Source organism: Triturus cristatus, chromosome 3_2 (genome assembly GCF_964204655.1).
Source record: "Triturus cristatus chromosome 3_2, aTriCri1.1, whole genome shotgun sequence".
Classification (NCBI taxonomy): domain Eukaryota; kingdom Metazoa; phylum Chordata; class Amphibia; order Caudata; family Salamandridae; genus Triturus; species Triturus cristatus.
In genome coordinates, this window is record NC_140584.1 from 535,110,248 (window position 1) to 535,136,666 (window position 26,419).

The 26,419-nt window shown below is 49.2% G+C and overlaps 1 protein-coding gene across 2 annotated transcripts in view; it reads left to right on the top strand.

Annotated features, from left to right (window-relative positions):
- Positions 1–26,419, top strand: part of CSTF3 (cleavage stimulation factor subunit 3) — a 549,241-nt gene that overhangs the window by 306,284 nt on the left and 216,538 nt on the right. For both annotated transcript variants that reach the window (XM_085648242.1, XM_085648243.1), the window contains one exon: positions 4,110–4,272. In XM_085648242.1, the coding sequence (XP_085504368.1) occupies positions 4,110–4,272 (163 nt within the window). The remainder of the gene's footprint in view (positions 1–4,109; positions 4,273–26,419) is intronic.

A 26,419-nucleotide genomic window follows, 5' to 3' on the forward strand; every position in this document is an offset into this window, starting at 1 on the left:
GTGAAGACAAAATGTACACGCTTCCCTATCTGTAAAATTTGCTCATCGAAGCAACACTCTCCACCAGTGCCAACTATGCCCACAGTTCAAAGTGGATCTACTTCACAGACTAGGATTTACTACCAATGTCCCAAAGTCTCATCTTCAACCTCTACAATTTCAACCTTACTTATGAGCAATTTGGACTCGCACTTGGGGTTAGCCTACCCCAGTCCTGCTCAAGTTCAGAACAGTAAGGCAACTCTTCCCCAGTTCCAGCTAAACCACACACTCACAGTATTAAGTGGCATGGGTGTGCTAGGAATGATGGCTTCTCGCATTGGCATAGTTCTCCACGCAAGGCAACAAATGCTTCCTCTCCTGCAGTGTCTAGCTGGCCAGTGGTTTCAGTCACAGGCTCACCTAGAAGATCTAGTGTTGACAGACCGTCACACTCACCCCTCTCTGCAATGGTGGAACACCAACAACCTGTTAAAGCGGCGACCTTTTCTGAACCCTGTTCCTAACATCACTCACCATAGACTGGTTGCGGTGCCCACCGAAGACTTGACAGTACAAGGTCTTTGGAATGCCAAACATCAATCTCTACACATCAACTACTTGGAGCGTTAGGTGGTTTACCTAGCAATGAAAGCTTTCCTTCTGCACCCGTCTCACAAGGTTGTCCAAGTCCGGACAGACACTATGACAGCCATGTACTATCTACAAAACTGTGTCAAAGTCCACAAGAGGCGAAACCACAGCGGTCTCTGGAGGGCTGGGGTACCACGCTGGCACTGTTGGTCCACTTCAACTCAGGCTTGGAGCGATGGGTGCAGTGGTGACCTTCGGCATCGGATTTTTGCAGTCTTCGAGTCCTCTCAGGTCTCTTCAGGTGCCTGCAGGATGCAGGAAAGCAGCTCTGCTGCTCCACAAGAATTCTTGGTTCCTGGGTGAAGTGCTGAGAGGTCTCCCTGGCTTTGGAGGCACAGCAGCTGCAGGACAAGTCATCTTTTGGCGCAATTGTTTAAGTCAGCAGGGTTGATGGCAAGTCAGTTGCTGGGTCTTCAGTTCTTGCTCTTTGTGACTCTTCACGTCCATCTTCTTTTTTTGAGGTCGGCAGGAACTGCTTTTCTGGTGCCAAGGGCTCCCCTAATTACTGAATTTAGGAGAGTGTAGGGTAGTAGCAAATGGGCTACTTACCCTTTGGGTCACTACGCCCCCTATATGACCACTTCCTGTGGGAAGTGGGCATAATCCTCTTCCAGAATTCCTAGGTTTTCCATCACAAAAATGGCAATCTCTGAAAAGTTGTGTCCACTTCAGTTAGCCCACCTTAGAGGTGGTACTGGCCTGGGGTTGGGCACTCCTACCTGACTGGCTAGACAAAGGGGGTCGTCTTCCTCTCCTGAGATAAGAGCAAGATTTGCATTTAAAAGGCGGTGGCTTCTTTGAAGCTCCCCTGCTGAATGCTAATCAGCAGGTCATCCTGAGGCAGGGGTTGTGAATACCCTATTCCCGAGCAGGCTTTGTTTCTGACCTCCTGAGAGCAAAGGGACTCTCTCTTTGGGGTGACATACTTGTCTCTGGTGGCAGGCTTGCAGAAACCAGTCAGCCAACACACCAGTGGGTGGTAGGCTTTCAGGGGGCACCTCTAAGGTACCCTCTGGATTCATGTATTAATAAATTCAACACTGGAATCAGTGTGGGTTTATTAATACGAGACTTGATACCAAACATCCCTATTTTCAGTGTAGCTATCATATAGCGGTGGAAATCGTTTTTGAGCAATACTTAGCACATGCACTTAAAATGGCTTCCCTGATCACTTGCACTGGCAGCAATGAAACTGACCATATGGTCGTGCAGATATGCCCACTCATGCAATATAAGGGACGTTGCCATAGGGCTGTAAAGCCTGCTGTAGGGGTGACTTACAAATACTACATGCAGTGTCAAGGAACATGGCACACAGGGATGTGTCCTGTTGTGTTTTCACTTTTGTCTGCACCAACACATGCAGCCTGCAGTGGCACAATTCGTGCTGCAGCCCTTAGGGTCCCTCTTTAGTACCTCAGACACTAGGTACCAGGGGTACCATTTACTAGGGACTTAAAGAGAGTGCTAAAGGTATTGCCAATTGGATACAATTGCACAGTTTTAGAAAAGAGTTTGGTCACTAAAGACCTGGTTAGCAGGAAACCAGTCACTTCCAGTCTAAATCACATCTAATACCAGGCAAAAAGTGGGTTTGACCATGTCCACAAGGGGCACTTTCCTAAAATCAGGAATTACAGAAGCACATTTTTTTTTATTCAGAAGGGTGATGCAAAGAAAGATTTAAATAAGGGCAAAACGAATCAGAATACTTTACTTGGTGATGTGCAAATGACAAATATATGCAGAAACTCTATTTCTATACGTTGTACACTACAGTTTGTCAGTAAAACCGCATGTCACTTGGAAAGTTTGTGGCTATTTCAATGGAAAATGTGCGGATTACAAATGTGTGCTACCATCTCATGCTTTAGTTACATATTTATTAAAAGTGTTTTTTAAACATGATTTGAGAAACATTTTTACACCCGCCTGTTGACAATAGTGTTAATGAACTATGGCAAGTCCTGGGTCATGTGTATCCTAAATACGGCTAGATTTGTATGGAGCAAAATTGTTGTCCCTTAAATAAAACATGAGTTTCTTTGTACAGCAGACGTGCTGAACTAACCTATTTGAAGGTACTATCATGTAATCAGAAGAAAATGGCGGCTCAGTGAATCAAAATATTTTACTAAGCTCACATAATTTGAAACCAGTTTATGGATCAAGAGCATTACACTTAAGTTGAGTAGATTATTTAAGTCATTAGACCTGCAGGTCTGGTAAAATGTTTATGATGTGTTGCGTGAGGCATGAAGGTGGATAGCTCAGACAATCCAAATTTGTCACAAAGTCTGGCACACAACTGGAAACAAGACCAAGAGCACACTCGACAAGAAAGGTGCTACTTTAGCCTCCCTGGCAAACGTCCCACTAAGTGGGATATGTATGGCACACACCTTTACTAAGCATTTCTGCATCGACATCCAAGTGGGGAGGCACAAGTAGGACAGAGAGTGCAGAAACATTTATTTCCAAGTTCAACTTCATTTCTAGTCCAACCACTGCAGTGAGGAAACCGCTACGAAATCAATGCATAGTGTGGGAATCAAGGATTGATTCACAATGCAAAACCAAATTGTTACTTACCGGTAGGAGTAGTTTTGCAGCTTAAACAATTTTCTAGATTCACATGTGACCCACCCGCGTTGATAGGAAATTAGGCAAGGCACAAAAAAACAATAGCAGAGAAAGTACAAGTCAAGAGGAAGTCTACAGGACATTAAGATGGTCAAACAGCACCAGAAAAAAGATTCTGAAGATAGCAACTATGCACAGAAGCTTCCAGGGCGAGTGTCTAATGTCAGATGGTTGAACTAGGCAACAAATGGTAAAAATAGGCGACGTACAGCAAACAAAAAACAAGCATTGGCATAGCCAATAGGTCTCGCCTTTGGGACCTTATGAGTGTTTAGCCATGCAACAGTTGCATAACTAAATACTTATAAGGTCCCAAAAGCGAGACCTATTGGCTATGCCAAGCGACCGTGGGGGCCGCGAAAGTGAAAGTAATCGCGGTCTAGCGCGGCGCGCGCTCCCGCGCACATGCACTGTAGCTCTAGGCTGGCCTGGTAGCACTTTTTGGAGCCCTCTCAATAAGTCTCGCCAGACCAGCACATGCGCTGGGTCAGGCGAGACCTAACAAGTTCGAGAGTAAGAGAAAAGAGGAGAGTTCCAGACCCAACCACTAGATGGCGGAATAATGCACAGTATGTGAAAATTCTTCAAGCTGCAAAACTACTCCTACCTGTAAGTAACCATTTTGTTACTTTAGGGCTAGAGTAAATTAACTAAAGTAACTATAACTTGTGTTCTCAACAGGCACTGCTAATTACCTCCCATATCACATCACTCATGACATTGATGATATCACTGCAACATCTGAAATTACATCATTTGGATTTAGGAAATCTTTGTTGATGTTCTGTTTAGAGGGGCAACATAAAATAAGAACATGATTTCCTTTTTAGGAATATGAAACCGTGATGAAAGGACTGGATCGTAATGCACCCTCTGTGCCACCACAAAATACCCCTCAAGAAGCTCAGCAGGTAGAAATGTGGAAAAAATATATACAGTGGGAAAAGAGCAATCCCCTTCGGACAGAAGACCAAACGCTCATCACAAAAAGAGGTAACAGTTTAACTTGTTAAATAATAGCTTTTACTGCTTCGAGCCATTATTTCCAAGTAAACCAATTGTAGCAAAACATAGTCCAAACAAAAATTGCCCAGGATACAAAGTGAAGATTGGTAAATTCAAATTGCCAATACATTTCGGTACCAAAAGGCACTGGATTGGCTGTTATTTTTCACTTGACTGTAAATCCATATTGTGTTTTACTTTGTAACTGAGATTAATGTAATTGCAAAAAGCACCATTTTCCAATTATACGTTATTCTTAGTATTAGAAGTTTGCTGCTACTTAGTTTTTAACTCTTTCCCCTCAGTCAATTTTTTTTGTTTGTAGCCTCAATGAAGGCCTGCGTGTGATTTTAGGGCCCTGAATGTAGCGTTTCATTCAAGTATAGCTGACATTCTGAGGTGGAAGTGGGGCTTCTTGGAACTACCTGAAACCTGCCTATGACCCTTGCTCTTACATAGGCCTGGCTGCCCTCAAATCTTAGCTTGTAGTTTTTACAAAGATAAGTATCCCAATGTGCAGCAGTGTAAGATTCTCTCTGGTGCACTGAAATATTACAGCACAGGCTGCATGTCTATTAACTTCATGTGGGTAAATATTGTGACAGGTTGTGGTGAGAGGAATAATTCTAATGGGATGAAGAGGTGCAAGCAGGAAGAAATGGGCCCCTGTGTTATGACTGCATTCTATACATCACAGCCATGGCCACACCTTGATTTTTCTGTCCAGATCTGGAGGCCACGTGTGAAGTATTGCATCTTCCATTCTCTGGCATGCTAAGCTAGTTCTGGATTTAGTCTGTGGCCTGATGTGTCCAGTTCTTAAAGCCACATATTTATAACTTTTTACGTGTCCCAGGTACATACTCCATTCAAAGTCTTAATTTTACATTTAATAAATATCCAATTTAATGTTTATGTTGGGTTTTTATTAAATATATTGAAAATTTAACTTTTAGAAAGTTACCTTTCCTCTGCCTGAAGTTGCTGGAGGCTAATTTGCATTAGCTCTCCAGCAACCACCTAGCAGGTGATTGGCCTGAATTAGGGATGTGAAAACTGCTTCCTGAGGAGACAGTGGCCTGGGAGTGGGAAGGCATTTTCTCCACCTAGCAGGAAGACCAGTAGTGGCGGGCCCTGGAACATAATTTACTTCAAAGAGGCCTTCCCTGTCACAAGTAAATGTTCTATGACACCTGGAAAGGCCCCATCCTTTGTCTCCCTAGTCAGGCCTACTCTAAACCCACTGGGAGGTGTGGGGGGAAGCTACCCCAGACCCGGTTTTGAGTGACAACAGAGAGGTAATTGCTCATTACAGTGGTCACACCCCTGAGTTGGCACACAGGCTCTGCACAAGGGGAAGAAGGGTGTGTCCATCTTGAATTTTGAGTTAGGGACACTCTGGGATTGTTTGCAGTACGTCAATCAGGAAATACTAACAAAGTGGGGAGGATTTCCCCGCTGAGCTTTTAGCCCATTTGTTAGGGAGTAGCCAGGAGTCACTCCCATGCACTAGCTGGAGCCATACATAAATGTGGCATTTCCAAAGAACATTCCTAAGAACACTTTCTGGACCTTCGAAGAAAAGGAAGAGGACTAGACCTACTGTCTGTGACTTGAGAGGAGCTCTGAAGGACTGGGCCCAAGACTGAGAAGTGGACTCCAAGGATCAGTTGGCTGACCTCTAGTGTGGCTACATGGACACAGTCTGCTTCAAGAGACCATTGCCCTAGAATTCCCAGGTGACCAGTGGCAACTGGAACTTGGACTTGACTTTGATGGTAGCCTCTACCTGGCACCCTCAGAGTCCCTCTGACCCCACCCCTCCACCTGTCTCTCCCCCCCTCCCCCCATGTCCTGAACGGCTTACAAGTGTACTCGTATGCTTGCTTGAGCATCACTAAAAAAAATTGGAAATCTTTCCTCCCAAGCCAATGTACCACAAAAAGTACCTGACCAGCAAGCAGTTCCACAGCATTGGATTGAATTTAAGATTCAACCCCCTGAAAGGTTCCAGCATCTCTGGAAAAACACTAGTCCCTTTCTGTTTTGGTATGGATAAACTTTTTAAAACAAAAACCTCAGATGCTCCAGAACCTTAACACGACGAACCTGCGTCCAGCATCCTACCAGCAATTCCATGGCTGCTACAATATCAGTGTTTTTCCACTGGGAATTAAAGTCCCTTTTTGGATTAGGACTTTGAAACTTTTTCTACCTTTTTGACTTCAGACTTTCCCCAAGACCAATCCACTTGTTGTATCTGACTAGGGCTTTATCGCTGTTTGCCACAAATCATGCATAGCTTCCAGTCTACTTCTTCTATAGACTATCAATGTTGCTTTGTGGTTTTTGGTGCTATTTTCTTTTAAATCTTTAAAAATGTATATAGCTGCTTCCCTATGTCGGATTTTTGTTGTTTTTGTGTTATTTTGCTTATAAATTGTTCTCTTTGTTTAAAAAATATGTTGTTTTCAGATTATAGTATTTTCTCCTACTTCTTATACTGTGTACTGTATGAAATCGGGTCATTAATTGTGCAGGATGTGAGGCCAGCATAAGTAATAGATACACAATCGTCTCCTCAATGGGAGCGAAGCACAACATTTTAGCCCTTGACTCTTTCAGGTTAGCGAAGCAGAGCAGTCGAAGGACTGCTCAAGGGAGGTAGTGTGGGATAGGAATAGCTGTTAGCTGGCACGCAATAATGACACTCAATGAATGTCTGTCCAGGCTGTGCTTTTTGTTTGTGTAGGAAGCTGGCTCTATATATGGTATTGCCACTAGGTGGTTATACCGTGCACAGAGTCCAGGGGTTCCTCAAAAGTTTACAGGGCTCAATGTAAAACCCAAAGTGCTCTATTAGTGCCAGTGTGAGTGAGCAGCCTTAGACCTAACACAGAGGAGTGTAGGACATTTATTGTACAACATTGACCAATAATGCGCACACGACTCAAGAAGAAGATCTAGACCAATTTTAGAAAAGTATTCTATTTTTGTATTTTATTTAAAGACCAAGATCTTTGCAAAAAAGTAAGTTTGATTTTAAATCAAAATACTTTTCACTTTGAAAAATCGACACTTGAACTTTTCAGCTTTGTTCAATGTTATCCTATGGGGAAAACAATATTGTAGTTAAACAGATAAGTAATGCACTTACAATTACTGTCTTTGGGACCAAAAGTCGGCAAGGGTCAGGCGAGTACCAAAACTGTACCACCAGCGGCACAGGGGTGGCCGGGTGCAGAGGTCAAAATCGGAGTTCGACCGAAAGCTTTTCAATGGAGACTGGGGTTGCCTGGATCCACACTGCTTATAGGTAAGTAGATCAGTTGCAGGCGCCAAGGTTTGGGGGTTAGGTTAAGCACGGGGGGAGGAAGAGGGAACAGAGTAGCACTAAACCTACACCACCAGCGGCACAGAGGTGGCTGGGTGCAGGGTGCTATTTCAAAGTCTGGTGCCCAATGCTTTTCAATGGGGATTCTTCTTTTGGAAAAACGATTGCAGGCGTGGCACCGGTGGTTGCAGGAGGGAGACCCATCAACAGAAGAGGTAAGTAGAGATGTAGGGGGTTGTAGGCACAGTCGTTCAGCTCACCAGGGGCTTCAGGTTTAGGGGTGCCTTTTGACGTCTTCTACTGGAGCTGGTCGCGGTCAGGGAGAGCCTCTGGATTCACACTACACTTGAAACCACATAAAATACCTGGCGAAAAGTGGGGCTAACCATGTCAAAAGAGGCACTTTCTCACATGAGGGAAACCAACGCTGGACCAGTTTGCGACGGACAGCAATGCCAAATATCAGTTCTGCGCCAGTCGATTCCCTCTCCTAGAGTCGTTAGGGAATGCCCTTTCGATGCGCTGGTCCGGGATTTATGCGTACGCTTTTCCCTCCCTCCCACTAATTCCCAACGTCCTCAAAAGTATGAAGATGGAACGTTGCCATCTCCTATTGATCGCTCCCAAGTGGCCCAGGCAGCACTGGTTTTCGGAGCTCCTCCTCCTGTCCAAGACCAAGCCTATTTGCCTTCCACCAGCACCATCTCTCCATCATTGACCCAGGGGCAGACATGCCACCCGGAGCCAGTCTCTTGCCCCTTGCATGAATGTCTCCTCAATTCTATGAGTTTTGTAACTTAAATCTCATTCAAAATTGCAGAGATATTCTCTCAAAGTCTGGAGCGTAAGGCACAACTAAAACTTACAAGTTAAAGTGGAAAATATTCTGTCACTGGTGTCAACAAAACAGCTTACACCTGTTCCACGCTTCTCCGGGACAGATCTTGCCTTATCTTCTTTCTCTGGCCAAGACAAGCATGGTTTATTCATCAGTCAAAGTTCACCTTGCTGCAGTTTCAAGGTACAAACGCTCTGCACAGGCTCTATCTTTTTGTCCTACAAGGCTCATAAAGCAATTCATGAAAGGACCCTTAGGAGCTTTCACACCTGTGCAGGCTCCTCCCCCAGAATAGCATCTTAATCTGGTCCTCGCGCAACTAATGAAGCAGCCTTTCCAGTCCATTCATTAGGCTGAGTTAACGTTTCTCATCTGGAAAGTTGCTCTTCTGCTTAGTGTCATATCTACCAGAAGGGTTAGTAAGATACAGGCCTTTACTACTCAAGAACCTTTTCTTCGTTTCACAGATGAATTCGTACTTCTCAGAACACACCCAAAGTTTATTTCAGGGGTTCCTTCTCAATTCCACCTCAATGAGCCTGTGATCCTTATAACTTTTTTCCCTAACTCAGCCACACCGGCTAAGCAGGCTCTTCACAACTCGGACATCAAGCTGTGCCTCAAATTTACCTTCACAGAACTAAACTCTTTCGCAAGACTGACTAGTTACTTGTAGCTTATGGCCAAGGTTGTCAAGGGATAACAGTGACAAAATCTACACTCACAAGATTTCGGTGACAATTCAGTTTTGCCATTCCAAAGTGGACAAGCTGTAGGAAGCTGGCTCTGTATATACTATACCAAAGTGAGGTATAGTGTGCACAGAGTCCAGGGAATCCCCAAAGGTAGGTAGAGGTAAAGTTAGATAGCACCTCACTCTATTTGTGGTATTGTGGTTGGAGCAGTAAGGCAGTATCGGAGGACCGTGTTAAGCATTTGTTGTACACACTCAGTCAGCAAATGAATTCACACACTCAAAGACTGACCTTCAGACCAATTGTTTTGTATCAAAAATATTGTTTTAGTTATTTTATTTACTAGAACCAAGCAAGCCTGGCACAGGTAAGCCATACATACTTTACAGTAGTAATGCAGTTTGTAAACAGTTTGAATTGAATTTGTATATGCACTTTGTTTTGCCTTACAGTATGGTTTCAGATAAATGCAATACTTTGTAAATACAGTACATAGACTTGAATGGGCTTTTCAGTGAAATTACAGGTAAGTTACTTTTGAGACTACCTGGATACTACTCTGGGACATTTCCTGTTATCAAGCAAGAAAATCGTTAGAAACTTTTCCAAGAAAAACAGTCAATGTTCTCTTATGGAGGAAACAAGTGTTATCGGTTTTGAGGTAAGTATGTGGTAGCGGGAGTTGAGGTTCTGGAGGTAGACTCTGGGGTCCCCCAGGGTCAAGGATGCACTCTAGTTACACCCTCAGCGGCACTAGGGCGGCAGGGTGCAGAGTGCTGAGGCCCAACGTTATCTAATGGGGGATAGAGTGCCTCCGGTTGGTGGCTACTGGCAAGCAGGCCACTTGGTTGTGAGAAGAAAGCTCCTGGACTTTAGCTCAGGGCAAATGGGGAAACAAATTAGCACCAAAGGTGCACCCTCAGCGGCACTAGGGCGGCCGGTTGCAGGGTGCTGTTTCGACGTTGGGCGCCCTGTTGCTTTCAATGGGTAACCTCCGGTTTGCAAAGGCACTGCAGGCTTGGGGACGAAGGTCTTCTTAGGGCGACCACCACTTCAAGAGGTAAGTTGGGGGTTGGCTAGGCACAGTCGGTTTGGGCACCCAAAGCCGTGGGGCGTCAGGACAGGGGTGCCTTTTGGGGTCGGATCTTTCTACCAGCTCCTGGTCGCGGTTGGGGGGACCTTCCGGATTAAGATGCAGGCGTCGGCTGGAGGCTTGAGGCAGGTATGGGGCGGTAGGATCTAGAGTCAGGATCACCGGAGTGACCTCCTCGTGGTGTTTGCCCACTCGAGCTTGGACCGTGGACTGCGGTTGCAGAGTGGGGAGGATCTGCGGTGTCCAGCCGGATTCAGAGGTTGCAGATTTATAAATCCGGTGTTTCCGGGAGACAAAGGGCAATATGTAGATAAAACTCAATTTTCGAGTTCTTAATAGCGATTTTTACTGAATCGCTATTAAGAACTCGCAAAGTCCGATGTAGGTAATAATTTGTTAAAAAATACCAAATCGGTAAAATTCGGTAAAATGAAATTCCGATTTACCGATTAGCAAATAGCGATTCTGTATTACCAAATCGGTATTAACGAATCAGTATATTAAGAAATCGGTAACTATTTAAACTGTCATTCCGGTGCTTTCTGATGACATCACAAGCAGGAAGTGGCCTGCTACACTGTGGCTGAAGCTGTGGGAGAGGCAGGGAGCAGACCTTACAACTCAGGAGCTGCTCTGCAAACTTCTTGCAGACACACCAAAGCACAAATGGACAACCAAGAGAAGGAAAAGGAGGCAGGAGAGCGCAAAAGAAAGCACAAATTCAGCGAGAGAGAGCTGGAGGTCCTGATTGAGGAGGTGGCAAAGGACCACGATATGCTCTTTGGCAAACATTCCCTGCACGTCCCAGAATCACAAAAGCGGAAAAGATGGCTCGTGATCCAGGAGAGGATAAATGCAATAGGCGTAACACAGCGTTCAATAGATGAACTAAAGAAGAGGTGGTATGACCTCAGAAAACGTGCTAAAGAGAGGGTGGCTGAAAGGCTCAAGCAAGCCACGCTGACAGGTTGTGGGACATCGACAGCGCCGGTACCAACTGCCCTGGAACTCTTGGTGGAGTCCACCCTCCAGCCGGAGAGTGTGAGTGGGATTGGAGACGCAGACAGCTCAGACAGAGCTGGCATCAGGCAAGGTAAGATGCATGCACAGCATGCTGTGCCCCCCAACCCCAATCCGCCAGTATGATTCCCACTCCAGTAAATGTTTTCCAGAAAACCAGCAATGCATTATGGGAGATGTAGTCAGAAGTAACACATATCATAACAGTCAGTCCACTGAACCCAAAGGCATGTGACACACATCAGTAATTAGCAAGCAGAGGACATTCAGTTTGATTGGCAGTCATGTAATTTATTACTACGCCAATGCTGCCAGTCAAGTGAGTAAATGTACATTCTGTCTCCACAGGCGAGGCAGCGCACAAGTCTGCTGAAGGGGACACAGGAAAGGCACCCAGGATAGATAACACACAGGATGAGGAGGTCTTGTCGCATGCTGAGCACACACCAACACCGCCACCACCACCACCACCACCACCACCACCACCACCACCGAGAACCAGGAGGCATACAGTGGCTAGCCACCAGGAGATGGAGGGGTCAGAGGAGGATAGCATGGGAGACAAACATTCCATGCTGGTAGAGGATGAGAACAGTGCAGGGACACAGTCCCCCACCGAGCGCGCACACAGGTGTCAGACGCCGCAGATCGAGGGTAGCCAGTCCTGTTGCACAGGGCGAGGAGTCCAGCGTATTCAAGGGCCTGGAGGTGAATATGCGGAAGGTACAGCGCCTGCAAGGCAAAGCCATCAAATCAGTCCAACGCCAGATGGTGTACATGAACAGACAGATGCTTAATATCAAGGAGGGCATGAACAGTATGAACAACACTGTGGCAGAGGGAATGCGGGACATATCAGAGGCTGTGAGGCTGCTATGCAGCAAACTGGATGAAGATCGTGTGGCGAGGCACAGGGACCGCCAGAAATTGGACCGCTACACCAAGGCGGTGAACCGCCTCTCCACTGCCACCTCTTTTCTCAGCAGGCGCCATGCAGGAAGAGATGGCCCATTGTAGCCGTGACGTTGCAAGGGGGCTGGTGACAGTTACGAATGCTCTGGAAGTGCTCCAGACCGCCCAAATAGCCGCAACAGGTGCAGGGGATGGGGGGGGGGGCAGTGAGGAGGCAACTAGCCGCAGCAGCATCACACCCCCGATAACTGAGTCCAGGAGGCGCAGTGAAAGGCATGGAGCTGCCACAGGACAGACCGCCAGGGAGGACAGTTTGCCCAGGGAACGTGGCAGTGCTGCGCGTGGGCGCCGGAAATAATGACAGCCATCACCGGGCATTGTGAGATGGGTGATGTAACCCATTTCACCTTTCAAATGTTTAGTGAATATTGGCATGGCATGTTGAGGCATGCATGCTTGGGTGGTGTGCTGTGCTATTGCCTGAGGTAAGGTTAATAAAACACCGTCACGCAATTATAGTTACTGGCTTTGTCTCATTACTTAATCAGAAATAGTTGCGTGTGATCTCATCCCGTCTGTGTCTTCCATCTGCTGCTGATGCCACACCTGCTGCGCTGTGCTCTGGCTGTGGACAATCCTCACCCTCATCCTCTGAGTCGGTCAGTTCCACTGCTGTTCGTTTCTTTGTGGCAAGGTTATGCAGCATGGCACATGTTGCTATTATTATACAGCAGATGATAGGGCGGTACTGCCGTGCACCTCCACTTTTGTGGAGGCAGCGGAACCTGCTTTTTAGGAGACCAAAAGTGCGCTCAACAACATTGCGCGTAGATCTATGTGCCACATTGAATCTCGTCTCACTTGGGGTAGATGGGTTGAGATGAGGTGTCAGGATAAATGCCCGCACGGCATATGCGCTATCACCTGAGTGAGAAAGGAAGAGTCATTAATAACAGTCACCAAAACATTCATCCAAGGTATACATCCGGGTGTGTCACATCGATTTACCTAGCAGGTATCCTTCCCCAAATTCGCCACCAGCCAGACGTGTGTAGATCCCACTGTTCATGAATATGTAGGTGTCATGGGTGCTCCCAGGAAATGTGGCTACGATGTCGGTGATGATGATGTTCGCATCACAAATTACCTGCACATTGATGGAATGTGTAGATTTGCGATTCCGATATATGTACTCTGTAGCTGCAGGTGGGCAGATTGGTATGTGTGTCCCATCAATGTGCTATTACATGTGGGAACTGTGCCTTTTGATAAAAATCCATCTTGGTTTTATGCAGTTCCGCCTGTGTGTTGGGGAACCAAATGTAGTGGTGCATTCTTTGCATCATGGCATCCAGGAAAGTGTTGAAAAAACGGGACAGGCAACTCTGTGACACACCACCTGCCACAGCTATCACCCCCTGGTAACTACCTGATGCAAGAAGGTGCAGGCTACAAAGCACCTGGACAAGTGGTGGTATAGCGTGCGCCCTTGGTGTCTGATGCTCCAGGAGTGGGTGCAGGTCCCGTATCGGGTCTAGGATGGTTTGGGGGTGAAGCCTGTACCTCATGGATTTCAGCCTCAGTCAGTTGGAATAATGTAATGCACAGTCTGTACACGCGTTCCTCCCGTCTCCAGATCCTCAGTCCTGCTGCTTGCATCCGAAGCCGCCTTGCAATCACATAGAGGGCCACCATTGTGTTCACACTGTTGCAATTTGGGGCTGTTTAAATGCAGTGCACCCGATTACCACCTGCTTTGAGTCAGGGGTAATTTCCGACTCCTAAATAACGAATATTTGAAAAAACATCGATTTGCGATTTATTTTAATGATTTCTTATTTAGCCATTCACTATTTAGGGATTCGGTGTGTGCTAATCGCAAATTAAGGAATTGCTAACTGGTTTCCCTTATTTTTAGGGATTCCTTATTTTGCAATAGCGTTTGGCATTACCTACATTGTCCATGGCTATTTACCGGTTGGAAATGCTGAAATTCTGTGAATTTCAGCGTTAGCGCTCGGTATTTGGCCACCTACATCAGGCCCAAAGTCTTTGTGGTTGAAGGCAGGCAGGTTCTCCAGGGTTTTCGAGGTTGCTGGCTGCAGGACACACCAGGATTTCGCAGGAGCAGGTTCGAGGTGGAGACTGGGCTGTATGGCTGGGGCAAAGTCAGTTGGCGTCTTCCTCTTGTTAGCTGCTGTTCGGTCCATCTTCTTCTTCTTTTGTAGTCTCTTCTTGTCTGAGGAAGCAAGGTTCAGGGGTGGCCCTAAATAGTAGATGTAGGGACGTTACAGGTAGGTAAAAGGCAGGGACCAATGGGTCCCTTCCTAGCGGTGGGTACACCGCCTATTATGCCACCCTCCAGTGGGAGGGGGCACAAGCTTGTCCGTGGTTGGCTGAGTCCCCCCATCTGCAAGATGGCGGAGACTGAGAGTTGTGCTTCACCTCGCCTCCCCCACCTGAGGGGTGGAGTTGGCAGAGGTGGGCACACCTCTCTTTCTCGCTTGGTTTTCCCATCGGTTCTCCCACCCAAAGTGGGGGTCAGAACCAGTGGGGACCAGTTGCTGAGAGCAGCAAGTGGCCTGGTGAAGCTCACAAAGGCGGCAAGCCTTTGAAGCTTCCCATTCGTGAACCCTGCCCATCCTGGGGGAGGAGGCTAAGCACCTCGTCCCAGGATGTGCATTGTTTCAGACCCCAGAGAGCAGCAGGCTCTCGACCCAGGGTCCAGAAACATGTCTGGTGGTGGCAGCTGAAAGCAGCCACTCAGCCTGGACACTAGTGGTAGGTCAGTTTTCAGGGGGTATCTCTAAGATGCCCTCTGTGTGTATTTTTCATTAAATCCCACACTGGCATCAGTGTGGGTTTAGTGTACTGAGACGTTTGATACCAAACGTCTCAGCTTTCAATGTAGCCATTATGGTGCTGTGGAGTTCGTAATGACAAACTCCTAGCACCATATACTCTTAGTGGCAGCACTGCACTTACAATATCTAAGAATGGCCTTAGACACTGTAGCAGTACAGGGCTCATGCACCTGTACCCTCGCCACTGGTATAGTGCACCCAGCTAGAGGGTTGACTTATCTATGCCAGGGCAGTGGGTTGTAGGCATGGCACTCAGGGATATGTGCCATGTCGACTCTTCACTTTGTTCTGCACCAAAACACGCTACCTGCAAAGGCATTGTGTGACTGTAAGGGTACAGGACCTCTAAGGGTGGCACAATAAGTGCTGCAGCTCTTAGAGGCCTTCTCTGGTCACAGTTCCCTGGGTACCTTTGGCACCATTTACCAGGGGCTGACCTGTGGCCATAGCTGCCAATTGGGTTTAGGCTTCAATGCAGTTTTAGGGAAATAACATAGGCCCTGGGTACCTGATTAGCAGGAGCCCAGGGCACACTCAGTCAAAGTACATCAGAAATTCAGCAAACAGTGGGGGCAACCATGCAGAAAGAGGGCACTTTCTCACACAAGCACTTAACGAGAAGAGCTAAAGCTCATTCAAAAAGAGCAGTGTCCTCTTCGGCTGCTCTGTTTGCAGGCAGTGCTGCCCGGAATCGGCACTTTTAATGCTTGTGTTCTCATCATATCTGTTTGGATATATAGAGATGTATATGTGTATTTATGATATATATCGTAAGTTCTTATTACCCTCTACAAAGTGTATTGTGTTTACCCACCATCCTCTAAGGGTATTTCAATTCCTACAATACTTCCTGCTAATCTGATTCAAGCATGTGAATATATGAAAGATCCAATGCTGGATAAGAAAATAAGTGTTCGAGGCATATGAGCTGCAGATTATACACTTTTGCATAGATCGCCATCTGGTGTTGGGCCCGGATGTTTGCAGTTTTTTTTTCTTCTTGGACAGTCTTTGGAAGTCACGAGTTCGGTGACTCCTCCTTCGGTCCGTACTGCGCATGGGCTTCGGCTCCATCCTCAGATTGTTTTTTTCCGCCATCGGGCTCGGATGTAATACTTCGTGCTCCGGCTTCGAACCTTTCCAGTTCGACCTTCGACGAAAAATCCTCGTACATCGAGATTCTTTAGACGGAATCGACTTCTTCATCTCTCTCTTCGGCACTTCCTCGATTCCAGACATCGGCAGCGGCCTTCGGGCCTACTTCGACTCCGGTCTCGGCCGATGGAAAGGACTCCCTTCAAGAAGTGCCCAAAATGTGGGTCTAAATTTCCCCACACCGACCTCCATCAGGTGTGCAACCTCTGCCTCTCTCCCGAACACGAGGCCCGAGACTGCCCCGCCTGCAAGTCTTTTCGATTGAAAAAGACTATTCGGGATCGACGAGCTCGACGCACCATGGCGCACTCATCGACCTCGGCTCCACCTGATATCTTCGGAGAAGACACCGGAGCTTCGGGACAGCAGCACACTGAACGGGAGGAAGATGTCGTCAGCGCTTCCGAGGCCGACGACTCCGACGTGGAGGAGATCACACCGGCGCAGAGGGTCGTGAGTACTCTACCCCCTCCCCCTCCCGCGCCCATACCGAAAGAGACTCCGGTTACCCCTTCGCCTCCGGGCCTAGGGAAAACCAAGCATACTGCTTCCATCACCCCACCTTCGGGCCCGGTGAAAAAGCATCACAAGTCTCCTGGCGGCTCGGGCTCGAGCCAGCCTCCAAGCCGCGCCGACAAACATTCTTCGTCGCCGAAGAAAACAAGTTCCGTTCCGAAGCCATCGGTGTCGAAACCTGGCCTCTCGGTGCCGACCAAACACAAATCCCTCGGCACCGACGCTTCCGTGTCGAAGCCTGCCTCGGCGCCGACCAAAAGATCGGACACCCCGAGAAAGCACGGCGCGGATAAACCGACGAAGCCTTCGGTTCCGAAAACATCAGCACCGAGGGAGGAATCGGTGCCGGAGGAGCTTTTCACACCGGATCCTCTTCAAAAGACTTTAACTAAGGATCCCAGGACTGGACATTTAACTTTGTCTTCCAAGAAAAGACTTTTGGACAAGCCAACTCCTCCTCCACCACCAAAACGGAAGGACTCTGCCACATCCCCCTTCAGAGTACCCTCCCCACCGCCTCCAACTCCTCCTCTTCCTCCTCCACCTCCTCCCCCTCCTCCACCCCCTCCATCTCCGCCCCCACCTTCTCCACCTTTTCCTCATCTGTCCCCAACACCGTCTCTGGACCCTGATGACCACGGAGATCCATTCTATGACCCCACAGATGCCCCGCAGGACCCCACTCCTCCGGGAACACCTGACCCATGGGAGGATTACCACAATCCAGATATCCCAGATGTGCCCTAGGATGATCTCTATCCATCCAGGCCATCTCCACCAGAGGACTCCCTGGGGTTCCACCACCTCTTACAACGGGCGGCACATTACCATGGGGTGGAATTACCCAGTGATCCAGTTGAGGAAAACTTCCTACTTGACACATTTGACATAGCAGATAAATCCACCGCTATATTACCCATGCTTAAGGGGGGGACCAAGCATGCCACAGAGGTGTCCAAAGACTCAGTTAGAGCTAGGGTCTTGAACCCCAGAATAGAAAAAAAGTACAAGGCAGACCCCACGGATCCTGTCTATATTAAAGGACCTGCGCCCCTAGACTCACTAGTGGTTTCCAGAGCTAGGAAGCGCTCCAACTCTGTCATCTGGTGAGGCTCCACCACCTGATAAGGAGTCCAAGCTTTTAGATGCGTCAGGCAAACGCACTGCCTCGCAGGCTGCCAATATGTGGCGCATCGCCAACACGCAGGCGCTGCTAGCAAGGTACGATAGAGCACACTATGATGAGCTGGAGGCTCTCATGCAGCATCTCCCGGAGAAATATAAGAATAAAGCTCATGAGCTGATACAAGAGGGAAAGATTATTACCAACACCTCTATTAAATGTGCACTTGACGCAGCAGACACGGCGTCCAGGGCTATAAACACCAGTGTCCTGCTTCGCCGTCACGCCTGGCTCAGAATTTCAGGCTTTAAACCAGAGGTCCAAGCATCTATCTTAAACCACCCTTTTGACCAACAACACTTATTTGGCCCAAAAGTAGACGAAGCCCTGGAAAAAATGAAGAAGGATACAGACACGGCAAAGTCTATGGGAGCCCTGCAATCACAAACCCCTAGACGTTCCTTTCGCCGTTCCTCCTTTCGAGGCTCTGGCAGAGGTTACTCTTCCGATAGCGCCTCCACTTCCTACAAGTCCCCTCCTCAAAATACCTTCTCAAAGGGCTACCAAAGAGGTGGATATCGAGGAAACAATAATAAAGGCAGGGGCAAAACCAACACCGCCTGTTCTGCCACACCGCCCACACAATGACTTTCCCCCGCTCCCCCCAGACCATTCCACTCCGGTCGGGGGCAGACTACAAGACTTCCTTCAAACCTGGGAGGCCATAACATCAGACAAATGGGTAACCCAAATTATTCGGTCAGGGTACTGTCTCGAACTAACTTCTACCCCCCCAAATATTCCACCCAGACACCGTGCTATGTCACAAGAACATACCACACTTCTGAAACAAGAGGTACTCCCTCCTGCAAAAACACGCGATAGAGCAGGTACCCGTCGATCAGCAAAATCTACGGGTCTACTCTCTGTACTTTCTCATACCGAAGAAAGACGAGACCCTACGGCCCATTCTAGACCTCCGGCCTCTAAATACATACATCCATTCAGACCATTTTCATATGGTAACTCTTCAGCAAGTTCTCCCACTCCTCCGTCAGGGCGACTTTCTCACTACACTGGACCTGAAATACTTTCATATCCCCATACACCCTGCTCACAGAAAGTACCTCTGATTTGTGGTACACGGCCAACATTATCAGTTCAAGGTTCTCCCCTTCGGGGTCACAACCGCACCACGGGTGTTTACCAAATGCCTGGCAGTAGTGGCAGCACACCTCCGAAGACAAAACATTCACGTCTTCCCCTACCTGGACGACTGGCTCATAAAGGCCGTGTCCTACCACCAGTGTGTACAAAATACAAACACTACCATACAACTACTCCACCAGCTAGGCTTTACGGTGAATCACCAAAAGTCCCACTTGAAACCGTCTCACACAAAGCAATAGCTCGGTGCCACTATAGACACCTCAAAAGCTATAGCCTATCCCAACTCAGCCAGGATCGCAAGCATGCAAGCCCTGCGCCAAAAGTTCCTTCTTCAGCACTCTCTACCAGCAAGAGTGCTCATGAAACTAATAGGGATGATGGCGTCTTGCATTTTCATAGTGCCTCATGCAAGACTTCACATGCGTCCACTCCAAGAGTGCTTAGCACGCCAGTGGAACCAGGCCCAGGGTCAGCTGACGGATCTGGTGTTGGTGGACGGCCGCACTCATCGATCTCTGCAGTGGTGGAACACCACAAACCTTTCCAAAGGGCGACCGTTCCTGGACCCGGTTCCTCAGGTAATTCTAACGACGGACGCATCGCTCTCCGGCTGGGGAGCGCATCTATTACACCTCACAGTGCAAGGGCTATGGACGCCACAACAGAGGTTACTCCACATCAACCATCTGGAGTTATTGGCGATCTTTCTAGCCCTGAAATCGTTTCAGAAACAAATTTCAGCCAAAGTGTCAAGAATTCCTGTCATGCAAGGGAAACACGCCCTTATGTAAACAGGAGAGCTGTTACATAACTCAAGGAAAACACGCCCTTATGTAAACAGGAGAGCTGTTACATAACTCAAGGGAAACACGCCCTTATGTAAACAGGAGAGCTGTTACATAACTCAAGGAAACACGCCCTTATGTAAACAGGAGAGCTGTTACATAACTCAAGGAAAACACGCCCTATAAAGGGAGGAACCGGGAGGTACAACGCTGTCGGATATTGTGTTCACACCGACGTACCTGCTTCGTGAAGAGCAGTGTTCCGGAGTGGTGCTCCAGTAAGGCAAGAACGGAGGTAGGTCGAGTCGTTACTCCCTGGGCCGTGTCTTGCCCCATCGTCACCTGTGAAGGACCCGGAAGCTCTACCGGTCAACCATTGAGCTTCGCTTTTTGACTCGGCTGAGTCCAAGCGCAGTGGCGCTTTTGCTGGTTGGAGTCGTAACTCCCAGCCCGACCAGAGACACAGGGACTGCCAGCTGTAACGCACACCAGGAGGTGTTTGCCGCGTTACAGACTCGGAAGTCCACAGGATCGATCGAGCGGCTGCTCTCGGTTCAGTCTTCTTGCTTGTGATTGGGGTATCGGTGACGCATCACCAGGAGGTGACTCCGCGTCCCGGTGCAGTCTGAGGAAGAGGTTGAGCGGCTGCTCCCTTCAGGTAGAGACCCCGGCTGGGTGTTTCCCTGACTCCTCGATTCTCCCCAACACTCTTCGTGCCCCTCACAGCCTACCGATTGGCATTGTCGGCCATTTCATTTCTGCCCTCTGTTGGCATACGCCGGGACCGGCGTATATGCAGAGGACGGTTAGGACCATCCGTGCTGTGGGCTGGTAACGTACTTAGCCTGGAGGATTCCAGTGACTATAACTTTTGTTTATTCTTTGTATTATATTTGCCTTCATTAAAACAACTAACCCTTCACTAGTGGTTGCGTCCTCATTGTCGTGTCTGTTAAACGATCCTGAGACGTTCAGGGCGTTACAAAATATCCGACCTTAATAACACTAACTGTCTCCCGGTCGATAACAGACATGGCAACGCTTGATGATGTGCTGGCTGCTTTAGCGGCCATGCAAGTTGAAGTGGCTGCCTCTAGGCAAGAAACAGCCGATGTAAAAGCCAGACTGGATGCTATCCAATTGGACCCGCTCACGCCCAGCACCTCCCTCACGAATCAGACCCCTGCGGTAGTAGTGGAAATGCCGGTAGCCATCCCCTTGGCGACACCAGAGAGGTACAGTGGGGATCCTAACACAGTGCAGGTATTCCTCACACAAGTGGCGCTACATTTATCGTGCAAACCAAAGGCGTTCCCCACGAGTCAGGCTCGTGTGGCTTTCCTTATATCCTATTTGGCTGGAAACGCGGCACAATGGGCCGTACCTCTGGTGAGCAGGGACGACCCCCTCTTATGTGATTGGGGTGCTTTTCGCGAGGAATTCCTGAAGGTATTCGACAGAAGGGCTGACTCGTACACGGCGGACCGTGAAATGCTTGAGTTGAGACAGGGATCCAACGACCTGGTGCAGTATCTCAACGCGTTCCGAAGGCTGGTTGCGGAAACCAAGTGGCCTGTTGCTAAACAGACGGCGCTCTTCCATCAAGGGCTGTGCGATGAGCTCAAGGACGCCGTGGCTCATATTGACCCTCAACCCAAGACATGTGAGGGCCTTATCAACCTGGTATTACGGCTGGAACATAGGCTAAGTGAAAGAAAGGGGGATCATGGGAGAAAAGGAAAATCCCTTCCATCCTATGTGACGGTGGGAAGTCCTGAAACTTCCACCGCATCCAAGGGAGAACCCATGGACATCGGCGCAATACGAGCGAGCCTCACAGCCACGGAGAAAGAGTCACGCCGTAAACAAGGATTGTGCCTATATTGTGGCAAAAAAGGCCACTACGTACGTGAATGCCCTGCCAAACCGAAGACGTCACGTTATCGGGCCAACCGGTCGGTAACAGCCGTGGTGGACATACCGGCGGAAAACTAGAGGACTCCAAGACCAGAGAAGGGGCATCTCGGAGTCACTCATCCATCCCTTCACTTTCCAACTCGGTCACTAAGGGACAACGACACCTGTTTATCACGGTGCACGTGGGAGTGCATGACCAGTGGATACCCGTTGTGGCCATGGTGGATTCAGGGGCCACTGGCATGTTTATGGACCACAACGAGGCATGCAGGCTAGGGCTAGTGCTTCTTCCCAAAGCTGTACCCGAAGACGTCTATGCTGTAGACGGAAGGCGATTGGTGACGGGGCCCATCGGGCAGCACACGGGGGTCCTTCCGATGAGATATGGGTGGAACCATTTGGAACAAATCGATTTTAACATCATTCGAGCGCCCCAATATGGCGTCATATTGGGATTGCCGTGGCTACAGAAACACAACCCCTTTGTGGATTGGCCAACACATCGCATCGAAATGACGTCACCGTATTGCATCCTGCATTGTGGAATAAGAACGGAATCCCTTGACGCAGATGAGAGCGGGAGTCAGACGGTGGCTACAGCGGCAGAAAAAGATGTGGCTCTCCCCCAGGCTTATCACAGTTTTGAGGATGTATTTGATGAGGTGAAGGCGGAAGTGCTACCACCACATAGACAGTTTGACTGCCAGATCGACCTGGTGCCAGGGGCCAGCGTTCCCAGCGGCAGGCTGTATGCCCTGACGGAGCCTGAAAACGTGCATCTCCGGGGGTACCTGGATAAACTCCTCAAGCTAGGATTCATCCGCCCGTCCAAGTCTCCGGCCGTCTCGCCACTCTTCTTCATCCCGAAGGCTAATGGGGAGCTGAGAGCCTGTGTGGACTTTAGGGCATTAAATGCGATAACCATAAAAAATCGGTACCCCTTGCCTCTCATCAGTGTACTTCTGGAACAGGTCAAGAAAGCTCGTATCTACACCAAGTTGGATTTGAAAGGGGCATACCATCTGGTGCGCATGAGGGACGGAGACGAGTGGAAGACCGCCTTTAAGACCAGGTTCGGCCTTTTTGAGTACCTCGTCATGCCGTTCGGTCTGTGCAACGCCCCGGCAGCCTTTCAGTACTTTTTGAATGAGGTATTCAGAGAGGAGTTGGATATCTACGTGGTCGTATATATCGACGACATCCTCATCTATTCGTCCAGTGTGGAGGAGCACGTACACCACGTCAAAGCTGTGCTCCAAAAGCTGAGGGAAAACATGCTGTTTTGTAAACTCAGCAAGTGTGACTTCCACGTCCCATCCGTGGAATTCCTCGGAGTGATGCTGAGTCCAGAGGGACAGGAGATGGCAGAACGAAAGATCAAGGCGGTGAAAGAATGGCCGGTGCCCCAAAGCGTGAAGGACGTCCAAAGTTTCATTGGCTTCGCCAACTTTTACAGGCGGTTCATAGATGGATTTTCAGGAGTGGTGGCCCCAATCACACAGCTACTGAGGAAGTCCAAGGAGTTTGTCTGGTCCACTGAAGCGAACAAAGCCTTTGAGGCCCTGAAAAGCGCCTTTGGTAAGGCGCCGGTGTTGGCTCACCCCGATCCGGATCTCCCCTACGTGGTGGAAGCGGACGCGTCGGATGTGGCGCTGGGGGCTATCTTGTCCCAACGCAACCACGACACAGGGGTGCTTCATCCCGTTGCGTACATGTCCCGCAAACTCAACGACGCCGAACGCAACTACCATATTGCAGAGAAGGAGCTTCTCGCAATCAAGGACGCCTTCACCGAATGGAGGCATTGGTTGATGGGGGCAAGACATGTGGTATCGGTGTACACGGACCATCGGAACCTACAGTTCATGACGGCCACTAGACACCTTTCTCCCAGGCAGCTGCGGTGGATGATCTTCTTTGCGGGGTTCAACTTCCGCATCACATATCGGCCGGGGACGGAAAACCGAAAGGCGGACGCCCTGTCCCGTCAATCTGCAGTTAAGGAACCATTGCCTGCGACCGAGCGTTCCATCATTTCCCCGAGGATGGTATTGGGGGTTATCCAACCGGATACTTTCCTGAGGGGAATAAAGAGAGGGATCAGGTCATTCGCATGGCGGAGGTGGCTCCTCAGTCACAGAGAATGGCAGCTGAAGGACGGGATACCCCTGAAGGGCAGGTGCCTATTGATACCCACGCCTAGGCTAAGGAAACAAGCATTCATCTGGTGCCATGACTCTCCATGCGCAGGTCATTTGGGCTTTGAAAAAACGGTGGCTAGCATGGGACGGCATTTCTGGTGGCCAACCATGAGAGTGGATGTCAGGAGGTGGGGACAGGAGTGTCCTACGTGTGCTACCATGAAGGCCGACCATGGCCGAACCCAAGGGCTCTTACATCCACTTCCAACCCCGGATAGACCATGGGATAGCATATCACTGGACTTCGTGGTGGGCCTACCGGTAGACCAGGGGATGACGGCAATACTGGTGGTGGTGGATTACTTGACGAAAATGGGGCACTTCATCCCCTGCAAGAGAGTCCCTACGGCCGGGGAATTGGCGTCACTACTCCTAAAGAATGTGGTACGACTGCATGGATTACCTGGGGTGATCGTGTCGGACCGGGGGTCGCAGTTTACTGCGCAATTCTGGAAGACTTGGTGCACTGCGCTGCATGTTAAGACCGCCCTGTCCACCAGCTACCACCCTCAAACGGACGGCCAAACCGAGCGCCTGAACCAAACGCTCAAACAGTATCTGCGATGTTTTGTGGACCAGGGCAGGGAAGAATGGGTCGACTTGCTATGGGTTGCAGAGATAGCCTATAACAACGCCACTCACAGCTCCACACAGTCATCTCCGTTCTATAGCAACTATGGCCAACATCCCAGGTTCTTGCCATTTCTACATCCGTTCAGAGAGGACAGGATTCCCGCCACAGCGGACAGGGTGGCACACATAAAAGACACATTGATGCGCTCAAGGGCTGTCCTAATAGAGGCCAAGAGAAGATACAAGGCTGCGGCAGATAGGAAGAGAAGGCCCGGGCCACTGTACCGCACTGGAGACTACGTCTGGATATCCACAAGAAACATGAGGTTTCGAAAGAACAGTGTGTTCCATCCCAAGTACATGGGCCCCTATCGAATTACCAAGTGTATGGGTCCCGTGAACGTGAAGGTGTGCTTGCCCCAGTCATTGCGGATACACCCTGTCTTTCATGTATCATTGCTCAAACCAGCACCCTCCAAGCCGTCTGGGACACCTCGGCCGGTATGCGTGGAGTCGGAGGTGGAGTATGAAGTGTCGGGCATACGGGCGTCCAAATGGCGCAGGGGGAAGCTGTGGTACCTGGTTGCGTGGAAAGGCTATGGCCCGGAGGAGCATTCATGGGAACCGGCTGAAGGGGTTCATGCTCCGCGCTTGGTCTCCTTGTTCCATCGGCGTTTTCCTGCCAGCGCTGGACCCGTGGGGAGCCGCTGAGAGGGAGGATGTACTGTCAAGAATTCCTGTCATGCAAGGGAAACACTCCCTTATGTAAACAGGAGAGCTGTTACATAACTCAAGGAAAACACGCCCTTATGTAAACAGGAGAGCTGTTACATAACTCAAGGGAAACACGCCCTTATGTAAACAGGAGAGCTGTTACATAACTCAAGGAAACACGCCCTTATGTAAACAGGAGAGCTGTTACATAACTCAAGGAAAACACGCCCTATAAAGGGAGGAACCGGGAGGTACAACGCTGTCGGATATTGTGTTCACACCGACGTACCTGCTTCGTGAAGAGCAGTGTTCCGGAGTGGTGCTCCAGTAAGGCAAGAACGGAGGTAGGTCGAGTCGTTACTCCCTGGGCCGTGTCTTGCCCCATCGTCACCTGTGAAGGACCCGGAAGCTCTACCGGTCAACCATTGAGCTTCGCTTTTTGACTCGGCTGAGTCCAAGCGCAGTGGCGCTTTTGCTGGTTGGAGTCGTAACTCCCAGCCCGACCAGAGACACAGGGACTGCCAGCTGTAACGCACACCAGGAGGTGTTTGCCGCGTTACAGACTCGGAAGTCCACAGGATCGATCGAGCGGCTGCTCTCGGTTCAGTCTTCTTGCTTGTGATTGGGGTATCGGTGACGCATCACCAGGAGGTGACTCCGCGTCCCGGTGCAGTCTGAGGAAGAGGTTGAGCGGCTGCTCCCTTCAGGTAGAGACCCCGGCTGGGTGTTTCCCTGACTCCTCGATTCTCCCCAACACTCTTCGTGCCCCTCACAGCCTACCGATTGGCATTGTCGGCCATTTCATTTCTGCCCTCTGTTGGCATACGCCGGGACCGGCGTATATGCAGAGGACGGTTAGGACCATCCGTGCTGTGGGCTGGTAACGTACTTAGCCTGGAGGATTCCAGTGACTATAACTTTTGTTTATTCTTTGTATTATATTTGCCTTCATTAAAACAACTAACCCTTCACTAGTGGTTGCGTCCTCATTGTCGTGTCTGTTAAACGATCCTGAGACGTTCAGGGCGTTACACAAAGCAGTCCTAATTCGCACAGACAATATGACTGCAATGTATTATATTCAAAAACAGGGGGGGACACACTCTCCCCAGCTCTCCCGCTTAGCACAGAGCATATGGAGATGGGCAATTCCACAAAAAATCTTTCTCCTGGCACAACACGTCCCAGGCATACAAAACACCATGGCAGATCTGCTCAGCAGACA